Consider the following 25,601-nt stretch of genomic DNA (forward strand, 5'->3'; position numbering starts at 1 on the left):
AGAGGCTGTTAGATAGGGGGTCACTCCCATTCCCGTTATATGTATGGAGATTGGCCTTAAGTGGTGAGTATTGGTTTCTCCCCACGCTACGGCTGGATCCTGATTTCACCAATGGGAGTGGGCTGGTTAGATCGCAAACCTATTGGCGCCCGGCTTGGTTCTCAATTTTGGCATCTTCCGCAATCTAACGGCTGTGTTGTGCCCTCACTTGAGCGTGACAAGGCCATAAAACCGGTCCATATTACTTTCGCTGGGTGGATTTTCTACTCAGTAAAAACTAACCCCTTTGTGTTTAAGCATGAGAAATCCTGTCAGTCTGGCTTGTTTGCAGTCAGCACAAATGGTTCAGCACAGATATTTAATTCATCCCTTCATCCTGATCATTTACAAACAAATCCTTCTATGATCAGTGAATCATAGAATTTACACTGCAGAAGGAGGCCATTCAGCCCATCGAGTCTGCACCGGCTCTTGGAAAGAGCACCCTACCCAAGGTAAACACCTCCACCCTATCCCCATAACCCAATAACCCCACCCAACACTAAGGGATATTTTTGGACACTAAGGGCAATTTATTATCATGGCCAATCCACCTAACCAGCACATCTTTGGACTGTGGGAGGAAACCGGAGCACCCGGAGGAAACACACGCACACACGGGGAGGATGTGCAGACTCCGCACAGACAGTGACTCCAGCCGGAATCGAACCTGGGACCCTGGAGCTGTGAAGCGATTGTGCTATCCACAATGCTACCGTGCTGCCCAAGTGAAGGGGTGAGTAAGAAAGGCTAGGGTGCTGATACATGTCCTCCCCTGATGGAACACTGGTTTGTGTAATCTATATTTCCAATGAAGCTGCTTTGTTTGTGGGGAGCGAGTTCCAGATTTCCAATGGTCTGTGGGTGAAGAAATGCTTCTTGACATCACCTCTGAACGGCCTGGCTCCAATTGACCGAGTGTTGACATTGCCACATAAGGTCAGGTGATTAAAAGCTGAGTCAAAAAGGTTAGTTGCAAAGAGCATCTTAAAATAGCTGGAGAGAGAGGTGGAGAGAGTGAGGAAGGGAGGGAATTCTAAAGTTTAGAGGTCAAACCAGCCGAGTGGAGGTCGATCCCGAACCATTCTCTCACCTTTGACCCAGAGTGACATCTTAAACGTGGATTCACCATGTGGGTTTTGAACCGAGCAGGATGCCATCACTGCCTCCTCACCCTGGGGCCCTGTCAGGATTAGGGAGCCAATCACCAGATGCCCATCTCTGACATGCCTTGACACTAATCGTCCGTGTGTGTGGTTACCGCTGATGTTGGCAAGGGGCAGGTGCCAGGTGAGGTCTCCGGGTGGATTGGAGTTGGCCACACAGACGCAGATGACCTCCTCTGACCTCATGGTGCAATCCGACTCCCGGGAAATCATCGGCTTATCTGAGGAGGGAAGGACAACACTGAGGCAACATCGTAGCAAAGTTAGAATGTCGACTTCCATCTTCCAACCTCCATAAAGTTCAGCTCATCCTAAACTCTGTGGTCCACGTTTCCAACTCGCACTGAATCCCGGTTACGCATCACTCACTTTTGCTGGCTGAGTGACTCGGTGATCTCTGCAATGTCCTCCAACTCCTACAGCCCTCCCTCTCTTTAAAAGCTCCTCCAGCTCCAACAACCCTCTGTACCTCTGCAAACCTCCTCCAGATCGCACAAGCCTCCCTATTGTTAAGCTCCAATGGTAACTCGATAATAGAACTAAAAAGCGAGTCTTGACTTCTTCAACTCTCAGTTAATTGTGTTCAGCAATCACTTTTCCAACAACACCACAGTGCCCCTTTATATATGACACATTCTATTGAACAATAACAATTAAAACCCCAATTCCAAATTAAATACTAGGAAACATTGACTCTTTCCTAACAACTGCCTCTGTAACCTTCTCCAACACCTATCACACTCCCTGTCTCTGTAACCTCCTCCAGTCCCCACAACTCTCCCTATCTCTGCAACCTCCTTCCAACCCCAACATCTCTTTCTAACACTGTAACTTCCTCCCAATTCCTACACACTTCCCTATCTTTGTAACCTCCTCCCTATCCCTAAATCTCTCTCTATCTCTGTAACCTCCTCCAATCCTTACACCCCTCCCGATCTCTTAACCTCCTCCAGTCCCTGCAAACTTCAATATCTCTTTAATCTCCTCTCTACTCGAACAAACCTCGAAGATCTCTGCCCTCTCCTATTCCGGCCTTTTCAACATCCTCCGATTTCCATTACTCAAATGGCCATGCTATTTGCTGCCTGCGGTGCCCTAACCTCTGGAATTCTCTTGCTGTGTCTCCCTGTCTGTTTCTGTCCTTATTTCACTCCTCAGTAATCTATCTCTTTCTCCGAGATTTTGAGCACCTGTATCTAATATCTCCTTAAGTATCTCGGAGAGACAAACGGTGAAAAAACCATAGCGGTTATGCTAGTAATGCTAAAATGCAGCAAGTAGGCTAGCCTCGGACAGAAGGTGCTGGTGTTTTAAGAAGAGCCAGATAGAGTTAAATACTTACATTGAACATCCAGGTGGGTAATCTTGGAGGTGCTGTTACCCAGTGGGTTCCTCACTGTGCAGTAGAAACTTCCATCATTCTCCCGTGTTACAGGGGTGAAGGAGAGAAAGCGGCTACTTGTGTTTAACTGGATGCTGGTGTTCCCCTCGATCCTGAACCAGGTGTAATGAGATATCGGTGGGACACTTTCACTGGAGCAGGTTAATGTGATATTGCTTCCCTCTCTTATCCCATCAGGGGATGTGCTGATGGACACCATCGTCTCCTGTGGGGGATCTGGAACAGGAACAGAGGAGAATCAGCAGCTCATCCCCACATCCCACAACCCTCCGAGATCTCCGTGCTCCTCCAATTCTCATCATTCCACCATTGGCGACCGTGCTTTCAGCTGCCTGGATCCTAAGTTCTGGAATCCACTCCCTCATTTCTCATCTCCTCAGAACAGAATCTGATTCCGAGACACACCAGGAGATATTAGAAACTGGTGGAAAATTGCTCGGTCAAAGAGGCGGGTTTTAAGGAGCGACTGAAAGGTTGTGGGAGGGTTGGAGATTGGCGATTGGAATTTCCCATCCAGTCTGTGGATGGTCAAGTATGGAGATTGGAAATGAAAGCCGGCGAGCCTTGTCCTGACAACAATTGAAGGAAAAACTGAGAATAAAAACAAACGAGGAAGAAGAAAAATTGGATGAGTGGATAACATTGAGATGTGGACTGAGGGGGGATTGAGGAAGGCCAGTGAAGGTGATGTCAATGGCTTCACTAAGGCTGTCATGATAATGAATTAACGAATGTGATAATAAATGAACAAATATATCTCCACACTCACATTCCACAGTGATGGTTATGGACCCCTCCACTGCTCCATGTTCATTCTCTGCCGCACATTCATAGTCTCCAGTGTCCCTGGATGTAACGTGAGGAATCACCAACCACAGCTCATTGTTGGAACTTGTTCTGTTCATTGTGACATTAAGATGTTGCCATGTCATGTTAGAAGCTGGGAAGCTCGCGACAGAGCAGATTATCACTGTAGAATTACCCACAATTATATTGATCCATGAAGAGTTAACCATATCAAGAAAACTCATTGAGAGATTCCGTGGTGCATCTAAAAATATAAGCAGATTTTATTGTGACAGAAACAAGACTCCATACATTGTTTTTGTGTATCTTATATTTATGTGCATTTCAGGACTTCTTTCCTCTTTATAAGTTCCAGTGTCATATTTACAATGGACGCTGACTGTTTTTTTTTATTCTTTCACAAGATATGTACATTTCTGGGGAGGCCAGCATTCATTCCCCATCCCTAATTGCCCCTTGGTAAGCTGATGTGCTTTCTTGAACCACTGCTGTCCGTGAGGGGTAGGGACACCCACAGTGCTGTTAGAGAGGGAGTTGCAGTATTTTGACACAGCGACAGTGAAAGGGCAGCGATACGGTTCAAAGACAGGATATTGTGCCGAGGTGGGGAATTTGAGGGAGGGGCTGGCCGGAGTTGATTGGTAAAGGAGCCTAACAGGGAAGACAGTGGAACAGCAATGGCAGGAGTTTTGGGTATTATTAGGGAGGCACAACAGAAATTCATCCCAAGGAGAAGAAAACATGCTAAGGGGAGGACAAGGCATCCATGGCTGAGGGATGAAGAGGACAGCATGAAAGCTAAAGAAAAAGCATACAAAATGGCAAAGGTTAGTGGGAAATCAGAGGATTGGGAAGCTTTTAAAAGTGAGCAGAGGACAACTAAAAATGCAATAGGGGGAGAAGATGAGGTATGAGTGCAAGCTAGCTAGTAATATAAAGGAAAATAGGAAGAGTTTTTTCAATGTATAAAAGGTAAGAGAGAGGCAAAAATAGACATTGGACCACTGGAAAATGTGGCTGGAGAAGCAATAATAGGAAACAAAGAAATGGCAGAAGAATTGAATAGTTATTTTGCATCAGTCTTCATGGTGGAAGACACCAGTGGGATACATAGAACATACAGTGCAGAAGGACGCCATTCGGCCTATCGAGTCTGCACCAACCCATTTAAGCCCACACCTCCACCCTATCCCCGTAACCCAATAACCCCTCCTAACTTTTTTGGACACTGAGAGAAATTTAGCATGGCCAATCCACCTAACCTGCAAGTCTTTGGACTGTGGGAGGAAACCCTAGCACCCGGAGGAAACCCACGCAGACACGGGGAGAACATGCAGACTCTACACAGACAGTGACACCGCAGGGAATTAAACCTGAGACCATGGCGCTGTGAAGCCACAGTGCTAGTCACGTGTGCTACCGTGCTGCCCACCGAGCTCCAGGAGAACCAGGGGGCAGAGGTGAGTGCAGTGACCATTACAAAGGAGAAGCTTCTGGAGAAACAGAAAGGTCTGAAGGTGGATAAGTCTCCTGGACCGGAAGGACTACACCCCAGGGTCCTAAAAGAGATAGCTGAGGAAATTGTGGAGGCATTGGTGATGATCTTTCAGGAATCACTGGAGGCAGGAAAGGTCCCAGAGGACTGGAAAGTGGCTAATGTAACACCAATGTTTGAGAAGGGAGGGAGGCAGAAGACAAAAATTATAGGCCGGTTAGCCTGACTTCAGTCATTGGTAAGATTTTAGAGTCTGTTATTAAAGATGAGATTGCGAAGTACTTGGAAGTGCATGGTGAAATAGGAATGAGTCAGCACGGCTTTGTCAAAGGGAGGTCGTGTCTGACAAATCTTTTAGAGTTCTTTGAGGAGGTAACAAGTAAGTTAGACAAAGGAGAACCAGTGGATATGATTTATTTAGATTTCCAGAAGGCCTTTGACAAAGTGCCGCAGAAGAGACTGTTAAATAAGTTAAAAGCCCATGGTTTTAAGGGTAAGATCCTGGCATGGATAAACGATTGGCTGACTGGCAGAAGGCAAAGAGTGGGGATAAAGGGGTCTTTTTCAGGGTGGCAGCCAGTGACTAGTGGTGTGCCTCAGGGGTCTGTGCTGGGACCACAACTTTTCACAATATACATTAAGGATCTGGAAGAAGGAACTGAAGGCACTGTTGCTAAGTTTGCAGATGATACAAAGATCTGCAGAGGAACAGGTAGTATTGAGGAAGCAAGGGGGCTGCAGAAAGATTTTGACAAGCTTAGGACAAGCAATGAAGTGCCAAATGAAATACAATGTGGAAAAGTGTAAGGTTATGCACTTTGTGGGGAGGAATTTAGGCATAGACTATTTTCTAAATGGGGAAATGCTTAGGAAATCAGAAGCACAAAGGGACTTGGGAGTCCTTGTTCATGATTCTCTTAAGGTTTCACGTGCAGGTTCAGTCAGCAGTTAAGAAGACAAATGCAATGTTAGCATTCATGTCAAGAGGGCTAGAATACAAGACCATGAAGTACTTCTGAGGCTGTTTGAGGCTCTGGTCAGACCCCATTTGGAGTATTGTGAGCAGTTTTGGACCCCGTATCTCAGGAAGGATGTGCTGGCCTTGGAAAAGGTCCAGGGGAGTCTCACAAGAATGATCCCTGGAATGAAAAACTTGATGTATGAGAAATGGTTGAGGACTCTGGGTCTGTACTCGTTGCAGTTTAGAAGGATGAGGGGGGGGGATCTTATTGAAACTTACAGGATATTGCGAGGCCTGGATAGAGTGGACGTGGAGAGGATGTTTCCACTTGGAGGAGAGACTTGAACCAGAGGACACAATCTCAGAGTAAAGGGGCAATCCTTTAAAACAGACGAGGAGGATATTCTTCAGCCAGAGGGTGGTGAATCTGCGGAACTCTTTGCCGCAGAAGGCTGTGGAGGCCAAATCACTGAGTGTCTTTAAGACTGAGATAGATAGTTTCTTGATTATTAAGGGGATCAGGGGTTATTGGGGGGAAGGCAGGAGAATGGGGATGAGAAAATATGAGCCATGATTGAATGGCGGAGAAGACTCAATGAGCTGAGTGGCCTAATTCTGCTCCTATGTCTTCTGGCCTTATGGTGATGGCGTTCCCCAGCATCTGCTGCTCTTGTCCTTCTAGATGGTAATTGTTGCATGTTTGAAAGGTGCTGTTGGATGAGCCTTGATGAGTTGCTGCAGTGCATTGATGGTGCACACTGCTATCACTGTGCATCAGTGGTGAAGGTAGTGAAAGTTGATGATGGTGCATCAGGTGAAATTCAAGTTCACTGCGCTGGTCATTATTTGTGTGTGTGGTTTGTGTGACTTTCTGTGCATGTTCCTGGGGTATCCATATATGCTGTGTGTATCAGTGTCTGTGTGTTTCTATGTGCTTTTGAGAGTATGCGACTGTGTTTGAGAGTTTATATGAGCGCATATGCCTGACTGATGTTGACGTCTGTGTACACTCACGTTCCACAGTGATGGTTATGGACCCCTCCACTGCTCCATGTTCATTCTCTGCCACACACTCATAGTCTCCAGTGTCCCTGGATGTAACGTGAGGAATCACCAAACACAGCTCATTGTTGGAACTTGTTCTGTTCATTGTGACGTTAACATGTCGCCACATCAGGTTAGAAACTGGGAAGCTCTTGACAGAGCAGATTATCACTGTAGGATTACCCTCAATTATATTGATCCATGAAGCGTTAATCATATCAATAGAAGTCATTGAGAGATTCTGTGGTGTGTCTAAAAAAAATAAAGCTTTCATTGTGAGAAAACACAATGCACAACAAGAGTTTATGCTTCATCTTTCTATCTGATGTCTATGTACATTTCAAGACACCTTTCACATTCTAAGTTCAAATATAAACATTTAGAATGGACACTGCCCCTATGTCTTTCTTTTTCTTCCTTCAGAAGATGTGATGTCGCCGCCCAGAACACCATTTATTACCCATCCCTCTTTGCCCTTGTGGAGATGGTGGTGAGATATTCACCGTGGATTTCCAAGTCTCTGACCTGCTCTTGCAGCTAGAGTTGTATGTAGCTGATTCTATTCAGTTACTGATCAGGGGTAACACCCCTCCCCCCCACTCCCCACCAAGGTGTTGATAGTGGGGATTAAGCGATGGTAGTGCCTTTGAATGTCAATGGGTGATGGTTAGAGACTCTCGTGTTGGAGATGGCCATTGACTGTCACTTGTTTGGCATGAATGTTACTTGTAACATATCAGCCCAAGCTGAGTGTTGTTCACGTCATGCTGAAATATGTGATAGTGTATTTTTAAAAAAAATTTAGAGTACCCAATTCATTTTTTCCAATTAAGAGGCAATTTAGCGTGGCCAATCCACTACCCTGCACATCTTTTGGGCTGTGGGGGCGAAACCCACGCAACACGGGGAGACTGTGCAAACTCCACACGGACAGTGACCCAGGGCCGGAATCGGACCTGGGGCCTCAGCGCCATGAGGCAGCAATGCTATCCACTGCGCCACCGTGCTGCCCTGGATTGTGAACTTTTGTCTAATTGTGTTATTTCATTTGTGTGAGAGATGTTGAAGTCTGTGTACACTCACGTTCTACAGTGATGGTTATGGACCCCTCCACTGCTCCATGTTCATTCTCTGCTGCACACTCATAGTCTCCAGTGTCCCTGGATGTAACGTGAGGAATCACCAACCACAGCTCATTGTTGGATCTTGTTCTATTCATTGTGACATGAAGATGTCTCCACGTCAGGTTAGAAGTTGGGAGGCTCTCGACAGAGCAAATTATCACTGTAGAATTCCCCTCAATTATATTGATCAATGAAGCGTTAATCATATCATGAGAAGTTATTGAAAGATTCCGTGGTGCATCTAAAAATAAAGGAAGATTTTCTTGTGAGAAAACACAGTGCACAGCAAGACTCCACACATTGTTTCTCTGTATCTGATGTCAACCTGCATATCAGGATATCTTTCCTCTTTATAAGTTCCAATGTCAAAGTTACAATGGACACTGTGTGTGTTTCTTTCTATTCTTTCACAAGATATGCACATTTCTGGTAAGGCCAGCATTCATTGCCACTCACTAATTATCCCTTGGGAAGCTGAGCTGCATTCTTGACCCGCTGCAGTCCCTGTGGTGTAGGTACACCCACAGTGCTGTTAGAGAGGGAGTTGCAGGACTTTGACCCAGCGACAGTGAAGGAACAGCGATACGGTTCAAAGTAACGATATTGTGCCTAGATGGGGAACTTTCAGGTAGTGGTGTTCCCCAGCATCTGCTGCTCTTGTTGTTCTAGATGGTAATGGTTGCGTGTTTGAAAGGTGCTGTTGAAGGAGCCTTGGTGAGTTGATGCAGTGCATTGTGTGGATGGTACACACTGCTATCACTGTGCATCGGTGGTAAAGGGAGTGAATGTTGATGATGGTGGATAAGGTGAAATTCAAGTTGACTGCGCTGGTCATTATTTGTGTGTGTGTTTTGTGTGACTTTCTGTGCATGTTCCTTGGGTATCCATATATGCTGCGTGTGTCAGTGTCTGTGTGTTACTATGTGTATTTGAGAGTATGAGACAGTGCGTTTGAGAGTGTATGTGAGCGTATATGTCTGACTGATGTTGAAGTCTGTGTACACTCACGTTCCACAGTGATGGTTATTGTTCCCTCCACTGCCCCATGTTCATTCTCTGCCGCACACTCATAGCCTCCAGTGTCCCTGGATGTAACGTGAGGAATCACCAACCACAACTCATTGTTGGAACTTGTTCTGTTCATTGTGACATTGAGATGTCCCCACGTCAGGTTAGAAGCTGGGAAGCTCTCGACAAAGCAGATTATTTCTGCAGAATTCCCCTCAATTACATTGATCAATGAAGTGTTAATCATATCAAAAGAGGTCATTGAGAGATTCCGTGGTGCATCTAAAAATAAATAAGGATTTCAGTGTAAGCAAATACAATAGACAACAAGACTTTATGCTTCATCTCTCTCTTTCTTTATCTGACGTCTATGTACATTTAAAGCCACATTTCCCGATTATAAGTTCAAAAATAATATTTAGAATGGGCACTACCTCTATGTGTTTGCTTTTATTCATTCACATCCATAATTGCCCTTGTGATGGTGGTGCGTTAATCACTGCAGATTTCCCAGTCTCTGACCTGCTCTTGTAGCCAGAGTTTTATGTGGCTTACCCTGTTCAGTTTCTGATCAATGGTAACCTCCAGGATGTTGATAGTGGGGATTGAACGATGGTAGTGCCTTTGAGTGCCAATCGGTTATGGTTAGATTTTTTCTTGTTGGAGATGGTGATTGCTGGCAATTGTGTGACATGAACTTTATTTGCCACTGATCAGCCCAACCTTAATGTTGTTGATGTCTTATCACATGTGGGATTGCGTACACATGCCTAATGGTGTATACTCAACTGTGTGAGAGATTCTGAAGTATGTGAACACTCACATTCCACAGCGATGGTTATGGACCCCTCCACTGCTCCATGTTCATTCTCTGCTGCACACTCATAGCCTCCAGTGTCCCTGGATGTAACGCGAGGAATCACCAACCACAGCTCATTGTTGGAACTTGTTCTATTCATTGTGACATTACGATGTCTCCACGTCAGGTTAGAAGCTGGGAAGCTCTCGACAGAGCAGATTATCACTGCAGAATTCCCCTCAATTATATTGATCAATGAAGCATTAATCATATCAAGAGAAGTTATTGAGAGATTCCGTGGTGTATCTAAAAAAGGAAGATTTTATTGTGAGAAAGCACATTGCACAGCAAGACTCCATACATTGTTTCTCTGTCTCTGATGTCTATGTGCATATCAGGATATCTTTCCCCTTTATAAGTTCCAATGTCAAAGTTACAATGGACACTATTTGTGTTTCTTTCTATTCTTTCACAAGATATGCACATTTCTGGTAAGGCCAGCATTCATTGCCACTCACTAATTATCCCTTGGGAAGCTGAGCTGCATTCTTGATCCGCTGCAGTCCCTGTGGTGTAGGTACATCCACAGTGCTGTTAGAGAGGGAGTTGCAGGACTTTAACCCAGCGACAGTGAAGGAACAGCGATACGGTTCAAAGTAACGATATTGTGCCTAGATGGGGAACTTTCAGGTGGTGGTGTTCCCCAGCATCTGCTGCTTTTGTCGTTCTAGATGGTAATGGTTGCGTGTTTGAAAGGTGCTGTTGAAGGAGCCTTGGTGAGTTGATGCAGTGCATTGTGTGGATGGTACACACTGCTATCACTGTGCATCGGTGGTAAAGGGAGTGAATGTTGATGATGGTGGATAAGGTGAAATTCAAGTTGACTACGCTGGTCATTATTTGTGTGTGTGTTTTGTGTGACTTTCTGTGCATGTTCCTGGGGTATCCATATATGCTGCGTGTTTCAGTGTCTGTGTGTTTCTATGTGCATTTGAGAGTATGAGACAGTGTGTTTGAGAGCGTATGTGAGCGTATATGTCTGACTGATATTAAAGTCTGTGTACACTCACGTTCCACAGTGATGGTTATTGTCCCCTCCACTGCTCCATGTTCATTCTCTGCCGCACACTCATAGTCTCCAGTGTCCCTGGATGTAACGTGAGGAATCACCAACCACAGCTCATTGTTGGAACTTGTTCTGTTCATTGTGACATTAAGATGTCTCCACGTCAGGTTAGAAGCTGGGGAGCTCTCGACAGAGCAGATTATCACTGTAGAGTTACCCTCAATTATATTGATCAATGAAGTATTAATCATATCAAGAGAAGTTATTGAAAGATTCTGTGGTACATCTAAAAATAAAGGAAGATTTTCTTGTGAAAAAACACAGTGCACAGTAAGACTTCATGCATCGTTTCTCTGCATCTGATGTTTATATGCATGCCAGGCCATCTTTCCTCTTTATAAGTTCCAATGTCATGTTTACAATGGACACCCACTGTGTGTGTTTCTTTTTATTCTTTCATACAATGTGCACACTTCTGGTAAGGACAACATTTAATGCCCATCCCTAATTGCCAGTTGGTAAGCTGAACTGCCTTTTTGATATGCTTCATTCCATCTGGCGTAGGCACACACACAATTCTATTAGAGAGGAAGACCCAGGACTTTGACCCAGTGACAGCGAAGGACCAGCGATACAGTTCAAAGTCAGGATATTGTGTCTTGGTGGCTGCACTTGCAGGTGGTGGTGTTCCCCAGTATCTGCTGCTCTTGTCGTTCTAGATGTTAGTGGTTGCATGTTTGAAAGATGCTGTTGAAGGAGCCTTGGTGAGTTGGTGCAGTGCATTGTGTGGATGATACACACTGCTATCACTGTGCATCGATGGTTGAGGGAATGAATGTTGATGATGAATGAGGTGACAATCAAGTGGACTGCGTTGGGCCTGTTTGTTTGTGTGTGTGTATTTTTGTGTTGGCCTGTACATGTTCCTGGGATATCCCTATGTGATGTATGTGTCAGTGTCTGCGTGTTTCTATCTGTGTTCAAGAGTGTACGTGAGTGTATGTCTCCGACTGATGTTGACGTCTGTGAACACTCACATTGCACAGTGATAGTTATGGACCCCTCCACTGCTCCATGTTTATTCTCTGCCACACACTCATAGTCTCCAGTGTCCCTGGATGTAACGTGAGGAATCACCAACCACAACTCATTGTTGGAACTTGTTCTGTTCATTGTGACATTAAGATGTCTCCACATTAGGTTAGAAGCTGGGAAGCTCTCGACAAAGCAGATTATTTCTGCAGAATTCCCCTCAATTACATTGATCAATGAAGTGTTAATCATATCAAAAGAGGTCATTGAGAGATTCCGTGGTGCATCTAAAAATAAATAAGGATTTCAGTGTAAGCAAATACCATAGACAACAAGACTTTATGCTTCATCTCTCTCTTTCTTTATCTGACGTCTATGTACATTTAAAGGCACATTTCCCCTTTGTAAATTCAAAAATAATATTTAGATTGGACACTGCCCCTATGTGTTTGCTTTTATTAATTCACATCCCTAATTGTCCTTGAGATGGTGGTGCGTTAATCACTGCAGATTTCCCAGTCTCTGACCTGCTCTTGTAGCCAGAGTTTTATGTGGCTTACCCTGTTCAGTTTCTGATCAATGGTTACCCCCAGGATGTTGATAGTGGGGATTGAGCGATGGTAATGCCTTTGAGTGCCAACGGGTTATGGTTTGATTTTCTCTTGCTGGAGATGGTGATTGCTGGCACTTGTGTAACATGAACTTTATTTGTCACTGATCAGCCCAACCTTAATGTTGTTGATGTCTTATCACATGTGGGATTGTGTACACATGCCAAATGGTGTATACTCAATTGTGTGAGAGGTTCTGAAGTGTGTGAACACTCACGTTCCACAGTGATGGTTATGGACCCCTTCACTGCTCCATGTTCATTCTCTGCTGCACACTCGTAGTCTCCAGTGTCCCTGGATGTAACGCGAGGAATCACCAACCACAGCTCATTGTTGGATCTTGTTCTGTTCATTGTGACATGAAGACGTCTCCACGTCAGGTTAGAAGCTGGGAAACTCGAGACAGAGCAGATTATCCTTGTCGAAGCCCCCTCAATTATATTGATCAATGAAGTTTTAATCATATCAAGAGAAGTCATTGAGAGATCCTGTGGTGCATCTAAAAACAAATAAGGATTTATTTGGGAGAAACTTGATTGTTATGAATCAAAGTCAGACTTTATGCCTAATCTCCCTGTATCTGATGTTGTAGCCATCTGGGATGGCCACTTCCACAATACAAAATGGATGTTTGCAAAGACTATAAGGAACTATGGACAATGGTAAGAAAGCAGGCAGGCACAGAGCCTGTATGCGTATTGGAACCGCAGCTCCCAGACGAGACTGAAACTGAATGGTAATTAGCATATTGATGGCCCATCTCCGGGAACAAAGGAAGACACTCAAGTAACCGATCTGGCTCCAGGCCCCCCGGCGCCAGTTCCCCAAACCGAAAGCGCCATCAAAGCCAGACCAACGGCCACATAGGTCCCGCCCATCAGGGATCCACCCCTTTATTGGTCAAGATCAATACAAGTGATCAAGATACGGCCGAATTAATTGGGGCCAAGTTCAAGGCCCGCCCAAAAGCGCGTGAAGCCTCTTTAGGTATAAGAAGAAGGCCCCAAGAGAGAATCACTCTCTTGGACTCGGCTCTCAAAGCGGAGAGGCCCTTCCACCAGCTGCACCAGAAGCAAGTAAGTCCAAGATTAACGCTCGCTACCAGATGGACGACCTTAGCTGTTCTCCTATGCCCCTTCAAACCCAACAGCCTCAGATCCAAACAACGGCCATTGTTCCTCTGACTGAATGGACACCTGAATCTAAGTATAGGCGTTAGCAGTAGCGATAGTTTAGTTTATGGTATTTTGTGCATGAGTAGACCTTACTGTGTGTGTAAATAAATAGTATTGACTTTGAACTAACTAACTGGTGTACTGGCTCTTTGATCAGTATTCGGGTTTGAACCTTGTGGCGGTATCGAAAGATACCTGGCGACTCTTAAGCAAACATAATTAGGATTAAGGAAGGTGACCATATTGACCGCTGTATTTAGAACCAGAAAAACAGCAACAATGTCTTCATGCATTTTCAAATAACTTTCCTCAATATAAGTTCCTATGTCACGTTTATAATGGACACTGCGTAAACTGTCACACTGTAGTTGCACTCTTCCACCAGTGGAGACACTGTCCACCTGGAAGAAAAGGAACTTTCTTCCACAACCTCAGGATGTGCCCAAGAGCTTGACAGTCAGTGAAATGTATGAGTGCCGAGGGGTATATCTATAATTCTCTGTGCAGGAGAGTGTTTGTCCAATTGTGGCATGTATTTTTTTCCTGTTCATTCATGGAATGTGGATATCACTGGTTAAGTCAGCACTCATTACCCATTGCTAATTGCACCTTGAGAAGGGTGGTGCTGAGCCGTCTTCTGGAACCGATGCAGTCCATGTAGTGTAGGTACACCCACAGTGCTGTTAGGGAGGAAGTGCCAATATTTTGACCCAGCGACAGCGAAGGAATGGCCGATATGTTTCCAAGTCAGGATGGTGGGTGACTTGGAGTGTAACTTCCAGGTTGCGGTGTTCACAGGGATCTGCTTGCTAATTTGGTGTTTGCATTCTTTCAACACAGAATTGGAGCTTATATCGAGAGTCCAGTAAAGCGCTGAGGGAGAACACAGACCTCATACCTGTGAATGTGTGTGAGTGCATGTGGTGTGTATGTGATGGGCATTTGTGCATGTGCATGTTTGTGTGTGTTGAATTGTGTGCCTGTGTAAGTGTGTTGTGGGCATGTGTATGTCTGCGTGTGGTGTGATGTGTTTGTTTAAGTGTGTGTGTTGTGTGGTCTGATGTGTGTGTGCGATTGTATATGATCACATCGATAAGACATGGAAGAGATCATAAACTGTGTAAATCAAACTTCATCCTTTATACTTATTTAAAAATGCATTTTGCTGAAACAATCAATGCCTGGATTGGCCAGAGTTTTTTTGGAAATTTTCAACAATCTTTATAGGGACAAAGAGTTCTAAGTTGATCCTTGTGGAATCTCACACCTCATTGAACACATTATAAACCATGGAACCAGAGGTCTAACAGTTGATATTCTCCATGAAGGAGCCCCTTGGTATTTGACTTTCCAGATCCGAGCAATCATGTGAACTTCTAACCATTTCTGTGGTTCTTCTCACTGTTAATGTATTTATAATTGAACAAACCTCTTTCCCATCCCATACTGTATACCTGTGTGTAGGTGTGAAGTTGTAATCATTACATCCCCACCCACACCCCAGGTTTGAATGTGTGAATAAACAAAACTTTCGATTCAACCAAAAGAGAATTTGCTGTGAGTCACTTTAAAGATTGACAACATAAACAAAGGGTGTTTGTAACAAGGGCAACAGATAATTTTAAAGAAAGAAAAAAACACATCTGCTTACTGACAGACTGTGAGAGAATAAAGGAGTTCAGGTTTGCCTCTATCTCATGTCCATAATAGTACACATACTGTTCATACATACCTGCTTGTGCATGCCAGTGTATGTGAGTGTATTTCTGAGTCTGGTTGTGTGTGTTTGCCTGCCTGTGTATGTGAGTACATTTCTGAGTCTGGGTGTGTGTGTTTGCCTGCCTGTGTATGTGAGTACATTTCTGAGTCTGGGTGTGTGTGTTTGCGTGCCTGTGTATGTGAGTACATTTCTGAGTCTGTGTGTGTATGTTTGCCTGCCTGTGTATGTGAGTACATTTCTGAGTCTGGGTGTGTGTGTTTGCCTACCTGTGTATGTGAGTGTATTTCTGAGTCTGGGTGTGTGTGTTTGCCTACCTGTGTATGTGAGTGTATTTCTGAGTCTGGGTGTGTGTGTTTGCCTGCCTGTGTATGTGAGTACATTTCTGAGTCTGGGTGTGTGTGTTTGCCTGCCTGTGTATGTGAGTACATTTCAGAGAGTGGGTGTGTGTGTTTGCGTGCCTGTTTGTGTGTGTGTGATATTGAAGCCTGTGTATTCATAGGAGTAATAGAGATTCAGGGGTGCGTCTGAAAACAAATAAAGATAAGTTAATTTACGTTGACGACGAAGCACTTTCAGAGACCCTGTGAAAGGTGTGATCTAAATGTAGGATCCTTCACCATAAAGTATGCAATCCAAGGACGGTCCAGTGGTTAGCACTGTGGCCTACGGCGCTGAGGACCCGGGTTTGAATCCCGGCTCTGGGTCACTGTCCATGTGGAGTTTGCACATTCTTCCCGTGTCTGTGGGGGTTTCACCCCGACAACCCAAAGATGTGCAGGGTAGGTGGATTGGCCACGCTAAATTGCCCCTTATTTGGAAAAAATTAATTGGGTACTCTAAGGTTAAAAAAATAAATAAAAATAAAGTATGCAATCCAGACAGACTCTTCTGTTCAGAGGGAGTGCTACACTTTCAAAGGGTCAGTACTGAGGGAATGCTGCACTGTCAGAGGGTCAGTACTGAGGGAGTGCTGCACTGTTAGAGGGTCAGTACTGAGGGAGTGCTGCACTGTCAGAGAGTCAGTACTGAGGGAGTGCTGCACTGTCAGTGGGTCAGTACTGAGGGAATGCTGCACTGTCAGAGGGTCAGTACTGAGGGAGTGCTGCACTGTCAGTGGGTCAGTACTGAGGGAGTGCTGCACTGTCAGAGGGTCAGTACTGAGGGAGTGCTGCACTGTTAGAGGGTCAGTACTGAGGGAGTGCTGCACTATCGGTAGTTCAGTACTGAGGGAATGCTACGCCGTCGGAAGATAAATACTGAGGGAATGCTGCGCCATTGGATGGTCAGCACAGAGAGATCGCTGCATTTAGAGATTGCTGTATTGTCAATGGTGATTCTTTATCAGTAAACGATAAATGATCCTTTGCTGAGTAGAGTATTGTTTATGGTGTCTTGCTGTACACAATCTAGGCCATTAAGGATGATTTCGATTGAAAGATAACCTTACTTACATTGCACAGTTAGTACGAGGGTCCGCTCCGATGAAACAGATGGATATCTCAGCCTACAGGTGAGAGTTTGTCTGTGATGTTTGAGTGATGGGGTCAGGCTGAGAACAGAAGTATAGGTCAGAGTGATGCCATGCTGAATTACTGTGTTTGAGACTGATCCAGGTACGTCAGTGGGAGTGTCCCAGGTTAAGGCAGGTGTTGTTCCACTGCACATTGTGTTGAAGGTGCACCTTATGTCCACAGGTTTTCCTGCAATAATTTCAGCAGGGAATATCGTGGGTTTGTCTGTGAAATCTAGCACACACATAATGGATCCTTTTAGATAAATATAATGTGAAGCATCAGTTCAAATAGAAATCACAATCCCACAGGAGAAAGCCCTTTTACAAGGATGATATCAAAACATCACTGTTTTGTAAGGATCCTCCTGTTTAAACCCTGTTTGTTCTCTATTTTCCTTTTGCTTTTATTTCTTTTATTTTTATCATTATAGTCTTTGCCCATGGACGATTAATGCACTGCTCCTTTAATGTGGACTTTGCCTTCAATTCATGCAGAAGCCTGTGTTGGTTTAAACTAAAGATTGACCTGTGAACCTTAGACAGAGCAGAGTGCATGAAACTGTCTGTAATTCCAGCCAGCAGATTCCAGAGCGATTTGCCTGACATCAGTGATGATTCAGAGTGATGGACTTGGCTGGCGGGCCAATGTGCTGGCTCAAAATGCTGGGCTTTACCGATACCTCGTGGTGATTGGTTCTGATTTCTCTGGCATGTTTACCTCACCCCAGTAAGGGTGGGTTGTTTCAGTTTCACTTTGAGTTCAGTAGCTGGAAGGAGCTTCTCTGATTCTCTCTGAGATGTTGAAATCTCTCAAAATTCCCTTTCGGAACTCTTTTCTCGTAAAACTATGCGACATTTTGGTGAAATTGCGAAAGGAGTGAGATTATAAACACCGGCTAGGAGCTGGGTTTGAGGTGAGACTCTTCAGGAATACTTAATTAACCGTCTGTCACTCAGCTTAATGTACTTTCACTTCAAGACCATTGAATTGACAATCACTGGTGAGGAATCGTTATAAAGCTTTGACGACATAGATATGCTCAAATAAAGAGCTTAGTGACCAGACAGATTCCCCCATGGAGAGATTGCAGCGCATCGCGTGTCAGTTCAGTGAGTGGGACAGTGCATCGATATGGCCGGTATTGTGTTAGCTCAGTCGGGAAGGGTGAGTGACCAGTGTGTGGCCGGATCAATAGCGACTCAGAGAGAGTTAAAAAAAACGAACAAAAAAATAACCAAAAGATATGGGACGGGATTTTCTGCCCTGCCACACCCGTTTTCTTGTGCAGCGCACCCCCACCGGCAGTGGGACCCTCCATCCCGCCAGCCGGCCAATGGGGTTTCCCATTGTGGGCATCCCTGCGCTGTTAGGAAATCCGTGGGCGTGAGGACGCTGCCGGCAAAACGGAGGACCATACCGATGTAGCATGCAGCCCATGGATTACATTAGAAGACCGACTGCAACATGACGTCACTCGGATGGAAATGTGTCATGCTGTTATCCCTTAAAGACATATTGCAACAGCCCACTTCAGTGACGGCATGAATAGCTTCCTGGAACATATTGAACCAATATTGAACCATTTACTCGCTGCAAATACAGAAACAAAGCAATTTTGAAATGAAAATTGCTTATTGTCACGAGTAGGCTTCAAATGAAGTTACTGTGAAAAGCCCCTAGTCGCCACATTCCGGCACCTGTTCGGGGAGGCTGTTACGGGAATTGAACCGTGCTGCTGGCCTGCTTGGTCTGCTTTCAAAGCCAGCGATTTAGCCCAGTGTGCTAAACAGCCCATGGTTTTCGTACCATTATTTTCTCTTTTCATGTTTGTCAGCCTGTTCAATCTGTATTCACATTTCAAGGCATCTTTCCCCCGTATAAGTTCCCAATGTCAACATTTATAATGGGCACTGTGTATGTGTTTCTTTTTGCTGATTGATAGGGTGAATTCACAATGTGAATTGTTGAGGAATTATATAACACAGCACTTACCAGAAACGTGAAGCTGGGTTACAGGATAATAGCTGTAGCGATTCCTGTTGTCAAATTCTATTCTGAAATAATAAGGTCCTGCATCTTGGCGTCTGATGTTGTTTATAATCAGGGAACAATCACCGTTGTGAAGATCTCCAGACAGGCGGGTCCGATGGCGGAACTGTGACAATTCTTGATTATGATCCTTGGAGTGAAATATGCTCGACTGTGTTCCCCATTCATCGTTATTATACCAGATTCCAACTCGGGGTTGGTTTTCCAAATGTGATGGATAACTGTAATGACATGGAATCTGTGCACACAAACCTTCCTGTGCTGTTACCTCCCGTGGAGTGTCACATTTCCACTCTTGTGACAGCACAACTGTGGAGACAAACATCAATATTTAACACTGAATGGATTGCAGATCCACTAGACTCGATGTCCACCCCCTTCACCATTTGTGCCCAGTGGCTGCAGTGTGGACCATCTACAGGACACACAAGGAACTCTTTAATGTTTCACAACATATGAAAGAGAATCCTGGTCACAGGGCTGGACAAGTTCATTCTACTCATGGTCATGGTCCTCAGGATGCTGTTTAGTGAAGCCAGTTTCACCCAAAACAGTGTCCACAAGACACACCAATTGAAATACATTCAGTGTGATTTACAAAGCAGGAGAATGGATTAGGAGCACTCAGAACTCACATCATTATCACCATTGTGAATCACAGATTAGCCTCACCTTCCTGGATCCTCACTGTCTCAGATCGCAGTTCCTATTTTAATATACCTTTCAGAGATAGCAGCACGACATCAATAGAGAGGAAGTGTGTCATGTAATCCAGTCTCAGTATCATTTTGGCCTGTGAGCAGAACACAGTACACACAGCTCTGCTGCTGGTATCTTGAAGCTTTCTATCCATGTTCATCTGTTCTCATGTGCTCAGTCTGAATAGTTGAACTCACAACATATTTACACAACCCCTTATGAGTGACTGTTGCATTTATATCATTATAAAAACTCAAAATTATGTTCAGCATTGGTCAAACATCTTGGCAACGAGATTCAGTACAGGTAAGAAATGGTGAACAGCCTTTGGTCATGAGACCACCTTCGACACTTTGCTCAGACCACGACAGAGTCGTGTTGCAGAGTGTTGAAACCGCAGCCTCTGAGAGCTCAGGAAATCATTGAAGACGAAAACACGGACATGAAGTGATTGACAAAACAAAACACGATGGCGATGTGCACACTACGCCGCAAGCATTTATTGATGTTTCTATTTACACACATACTGTTGATGGAAGGGCAGCAGGGTAGCACAGTGGTTAGCACAGTTGCTTCACGGCTCCAGGGTCCCAGGTTCGATTCCCGGCTTGGGACACTGTGCGGAGTCTGCACGTTCTCCCCGTGTGTGCGTGGGTTTCCTCCGGGTGCTCCGGTTTCCTCCCACAGTCCAAAGATGTGCAGGTTAGGTGGATTGGCCATGCTAAATTTCCCGTAGTGTCCAAAAAAGGTTAGATGGGGTTGCTGGGTTACGGGGATAGGATGGAGATGTGGGCTTAGGTAGGGCGCTCTTTCCAAGGGCCGGTGCCGACTCGATGGGCCGAATGGCCTCCTTCTGCACTGTAAATTCTATGATCTATGATCTATGATCAATCAGATCCCCAGCTCACATCCGGTGCAAACAGTTATTGGCCCAATCAGAATGAACAGCAATCTCACCCCATTTGTTTAACAGTCTCAAAGCAGTATTCAATCTTAATTTAAAGGAGGTAAGTTTGTTGAAACAGACGAGTTCCCCTTTTCATTGAGATAATGAAAGAGATCTCACACAAATGTGACAATCTCGGGAATATTTGATGGACCTGTGTGAACTGCACCCAATTTCTCAGTGTGTTAGAGATTTACACGATTGTGAAATGGGGTAAGATTTCAGTCAGCCAAGATCATAAGAAATAGCAGCAGGAGCAGGCCATTAAGTCTATCGAACATGTTCTGCCATTCAATAAGCACATGGCTTCTATGATTGTGATTTCAACTCCATTGTCCTATCTGCACCCCCCCCGCCCCCCTCCCCCCAACCCCATAACCCTCAACCCTCCTGTTGATCAAAAATCTAACTCAGTGCTGTATATATTCAGTGAGCCGCAGCCTCCACTGCTGTCTGGGGATGGATTCCACAGACTAACCACCCTCTGAGAGAAGACATTCCTCCCCATCTCCCACCTAAATGGCAGATTTTAAAATATTTTCAAAACATCATTTTCAAAATTTGCCCCTATAGTACGAGATAGTTCTCGGAGGGAAACATTCACTCAGTATTTACTCTGTCAAGTTGCAAACCGGCCCATTTCCAATGATTAAGCCAGTGAGAGATTAACATCAACAGATGTTGGACCTGCTCAGCAGCTCAGGCAGAGCTGACAGTGTCCCGAGTCTACTGCATGTGTCCAAACTGAATGTCCAGAGTATCAGAGCAGCAACCACCCACCACCCCCCTCCCCTCCCACTACAATTCAATCTGAGGCAGGCTACTGCTGCAAACCCTCATGGCTGAGGGGCCCGTCACCTCGGTGAAGCGCAAGCGTTTGGGGAGGGGGGGGAACCTTTTTTTCAGCTCCTGGTGTGTGGTTAACACTAACTCCCATTAATCTGTACAAGGTGAATGGTTTCTCATTTATTGCATTTTTCCTGTTTCTCCAGTATTTGTTGCCTTCTTGCCCGACAGGTTGATCCATACGATGATCAATTGGAAAGACGTGATCCCCAGTTTGAGAACCAACGGGATAAGGAATCTCTTTGGGTCCCCATTGTATAAGTAATCTCTTTGGATCCTCATTGAATGAGGAATCTTTTGGATCCTCATTGTTGAAGGAATATCTTTGGATCCTCATTATATAAGGAATCTCTTTGGATCATCATTGAATGAGGAATCTCTTTGGTCCTCAATGTCTCAGGAATCTCCTTGCATCCTTATTTTTTAAGGAATCTCTTTGGATCATCATTGCGTGAGGAATCTATTTTGATCCTCATTGAATGGGGAATCTCTTTGGATACTCACATTCTAAGGAATATTTTTGCATCCTCAATATCAAATTAATCTCGTTGGATCCTCAATTTCTAAGGAATATCTTTGAATGAGAAATATCTTTGGATCCTCAATGTCCGATGAATCTCTTTGGATCCTCAGTGTCGAAGGAATATTTTTGGTCCCCATTGTCTGTGGAATATCGTTGGTCCTCATTGTCTGATGAATCTATTTGGGTTGCCATTGTCAAAGGAATCTCTTTGTTCCTCATTGTCGATGGAATCTCTTTGGTCCTCACTGTCTGAGGATTCTATTTGGGTCAGTATTGTCTCAAAGATCTTCTTGAATCATCATTCAACAAGGAATCTAATTTTATCCTCTCTGTCTCAGGGCCTCTTTGAATCCTCATTGTCTGAGGAATATCTTTAGATCCTCATTTTCAATGTAATCTCTTTTGATCCCCATTGTATAAGAAATTTCTTTGGATCCTTGTTGTCAAAGGAATCTCATTGGATCCTCTTTAAATGAGGAATATCTTTGGATTCTCATTGTATAACACTAATCTTTAATAATAATCTTTATTGTCACAGTAGGCTTACATTAACACTGCAATGAAGTTACTGTGGAATAAGGAATCTCTTCGGATCATTCTTGTCAGAAGAATCTCTTTGAATCATTTTGTCTAAGGAATCTGTCAGCACCTCATTGTCTGGGGAATTGCTTTGGCTGCTCATTGCCTAAGAAATCTCTTTGGATCCTCATTGTTGAAGGAATCTCTTTGTATCCTCACTGTCTAAGGAACGTCATTGGATCCCGATTGTGTAAGGAATCTCTTTGGATCCTTGCTGTCTAAGGAATCTCTCTGGATCTTCATTGTTTGAGGAATCTCTTTTGATCCCCATTGTATAAGGAATCTCATTAGATCCTTGCTGTCAGAGGAATTTCATTGAATCCTCATTGCCTATGGAATCTCTTTGCATCCTCATTGAATGAGGAATCTATTTGGATTCTCATTGCCTGAGGAATAATAATGATAATCTTTATTATTGTCACAAGGCTTACATTAACACTGCAATGAAGTTACTGTGAAAATCCCCTAATCGCCACACTCTGGCGCCTGTTCGAGTACACTGAGGGAGAATTCAGAATCTCCAAATTACCTAACAGCCCGTCTTTTGGGACTTGTGGGAGGAAACCGGAGCACCCGGAGCAAACCCACGCACACACGGGGTCAACGTGCAGACTCCACATAGACAGGGATCCAAGCCGAGAATCGAACTTGGGGACCCTAGCGCCGTGAAGCAACAGTGCTAACCACTGTGCTACAGTGCAGCTCACAATCTCATTAGATCCTTGCTGTCAAAGGAATTTCTTTGGATCCTCATTGTCTAAGGAATCTCTTTGGTTCCTCATTGTCTAAGGGATTATTTCTGATCCTCACCCCATATTGTATTGTTGATTCTGATGCAGCATTGTAGACTCACTTGTCTCCAAGCTCAGCAATGGCCCCACTCCAGCAGTCACTGACTGGTGGGGCAAAGTGAGCAAACAGCTGGTGTTTTGAGTTGTTTGTATCCTGTCCCTGCAATGATATTTCTCCTCAAAGGTGGACCTATATTGGAAAGGAGTTGTACCATTGGTCAGAGAGTTTTACATCAACTCTTATCGCTGGTGCAGAAGGTCATGAGATACACAAACAAAGTGCCTCTAGCTTGAGCTGTGCATGTGGTGAAGGTGTCTCTGTGTTGGGTTCATGACCTTCACAGATGGTCTCACTGTGCTTTGGTTGAAATTGAACTGGGCCCCACACGAAATGCTGACACCAGAAACTTCTTGTTCCCTGTTCTTCTCAAACATCCATGACTTCCGCACAAATTTGAAGAGTTGCTGATCAAAAATTAAAAACACCAAATCATGTGATCGTACAGAGAGGGAGGCCAGTCGATCCATCGTGTCTGTGCTGGCTCTTTGAAAGATCTGTCTAATTATTCCCACATCCCCCAACTCCATAGCCTAGAAAATGTTTTGCCAAAAAATATTTAACAAATCCCCTTTTGAAAGTCCTGATTGAATCTGTTTCCAGCATTGTTTCTGGTAGAACCGATGTCAATCCTGCTGTCACTCAGGGAATCAGTGTACATCAGATGGCACAGGGGTGAGGGGTCAATGGGACTTGGTGTGGGTTTGTCCACTGGGTCACTGCTAAATTGGTTCCCAATCAGAGCACATTAAGAATGATCCTTTACAAAGACTATTAGTATCCATAAATATGTCTGAACTGACGATGGTATTACCTTGGAGAAGAGACAGGAGGAAGTAAGATTTCCCGATCATTGTCCAATCTCTGATATTTCATCAGCTTCTCACTCTCAAGCTCTGAAAGAGAATGTAGTTAATGAGACCTCACTCTTGTCCGACAGCTCTCGAGAGATCAGAACTGTTTTTAGACGATGACTTCACATACTAATTTGATTGTAAGTGGCATTCAGGAAGAAGAGCAATGAAGGACGACTTGCATTTAATAACAATAATCGTTTATTGTCACAAGTAGGCTTCAATGACGTTACTGTGAAAAGCCCCCAGTCACCACATTCCACCACCTGTTCGGGGAGGCCCTTTCACCACCAAAGGATATCCTAAATCTCATGTCTCAACATTTCCTTCGGCCCTTAAACAAGAAAGATGTTCTGTACGAAACACATGAAACTCACAACCAGTTCTCAATAATAAGTAAAAATCTTTCAAGGGATCAATCATTAGAATCTGTATTTATAAAGTCACGACATCAACAAATGACAATATTGATCATGGAAGTGAATTCCAATCATTATGTTACTTACCTGGGATTTATCTAACTGCTCGCCTGTGGATTAACTGCCGGTACGCTCTTCTTGGGCTGAACAAACTCTTCCTTGTGCTGCTTGCTCTGTGTATTTAATTTTTAAATGTTGTTATGTCATTGTGAATCCAAATGGGGGTGGGGCAAAGTGAGCAAACAGCTGGTGTTTTGAGTTGTTTGTGTCCTGTCCCTGCAACGATATTTCTGCTCAAAGGTGGACCTATATTGGCAAGGAGCTTGTACCATTGGTCAGAGAGTTTTACATCCACTCTTATCGCTGATGCAGAAGGCCATGGGACTGTGATACTACTCCAGAGATATAAAACTGTTCAACATCCTCAGTGACTTTGCTGAAGGAGCACAACACTGTCGGAAAGTCAATACTGAGGGCCCGCTGCGCTGTCGTAGGGTCAGTACTGAGGGAGTGCAGCACTGTCAGAGGGTCAGTACTGAGGGAGCGCTGCATTGTTGGAGGGTCAGTACTGAGGGAGTGCAGCACTGTCAGAGGGTCAGTACTGAGGGAGTGCTGCACTGTCAGAGGGTCAGTACTGAGGGAGTGCTGTACTGTCAGAGGGTCAGTACTGAGGGAGTGCTGCACTGTCGGAGGGTCAGTACTGAGGGAGTGCTGCATTGTAGGAGGGTCAGTACTGAGGGAGTGCAGCACTGTCAGAGGGTCAGTACTGAGGGAGTGCAGCACTGTCAGAGGGTCAGTACTATGGGAGTGCTGCACTGTCAGAGGGTCAGTACTGAGGGAGTGCTGCACTGTCAGAGGGTCAGTACTGAGGGAG

General features: G+C 44.6%; 1 protein-coding gene across 1 annotated transcript in view; it reads right to left on the minus strand.

Moving 5' to 3' along the window:
- The window catches only part of LOC119974257 (hemicentin-1-like), a 63,481-nt gene extending 38,575 nt beyond the window's left edge, over window positions 1-24,906 (minus strand). The window contains exons 1-14 of the mRNA XM_038813027.1: window positions 24,815-24,906; window positions 24,269-24,350; window positions 18,956-19,321; window positions 16,901-17,194; window positions 12,772-13,053; window positions 11,949-12,230; window positions 10,916-11,197; window positions 9,870-10,151; window positions 9,047-9,328; window positions 7,998-8,279; window positions 6,885-7,166; window positions 3,377-3,658; window positions 2,548-2,823; window positions 1,133-1,426 (exon numbers count right to left, since the gene is read on the minus strand). Of these exons, the coding sequence (XP_038668955.1) occupies window positions 1,133-1,426; window positions 2,548-2,823; window positions 3,377-3,658; window positions 6,885-7,166; window positions 7,998-8,279; window positions 9,047-9,328; window positions 9,870-10,151; window positions 10,916-11,197; window positions 11,949-12,230; window positions 12,772-13,053; window positions 16,901-17,194; window positions 18,956-19,321; window positions 24,269-24,308 (3,526 nt within the window). The 5' untranslated portion in view covers window positions 24,309-24,350; window positions 24,815-24,906. The remainder of the gene's footprint in view (window positions 1-1,132; window positions 1,427-2,547; window positions 2,824-3,376; window positions 3,659-6,884; window positions 7,167-7,997; window positions 8,280-9,046; window positions 9,329-9,869; window positions 10,152-10,915; window positions 11,198-11,948; window positions 12,231-12,771; window positions 13,054-16,900; window positions 17,195-18,955; window positions 19,322-24,268; window positions 24,351-24,814) is intronic.
- Window positions 24,907-25,601: the final 695 nt, after the last annotated feature.

Source organism: Scyliorhinus canicula, chromosome 12 (genome assembly GCF_902713615.1).
Source record: "Scyliorhinus canicula chromosome 12, sScyCan1.1, whole genome shotgun sequence".
Taxonomy (NCBI): domain Eukaryota; kingdom Metazoa; phylum Chordata; class Chondrichthyes; order Carcharhiniformes; family Scyliorhinidae; genus Scyliorhinus; species Scyliorhinus canicula.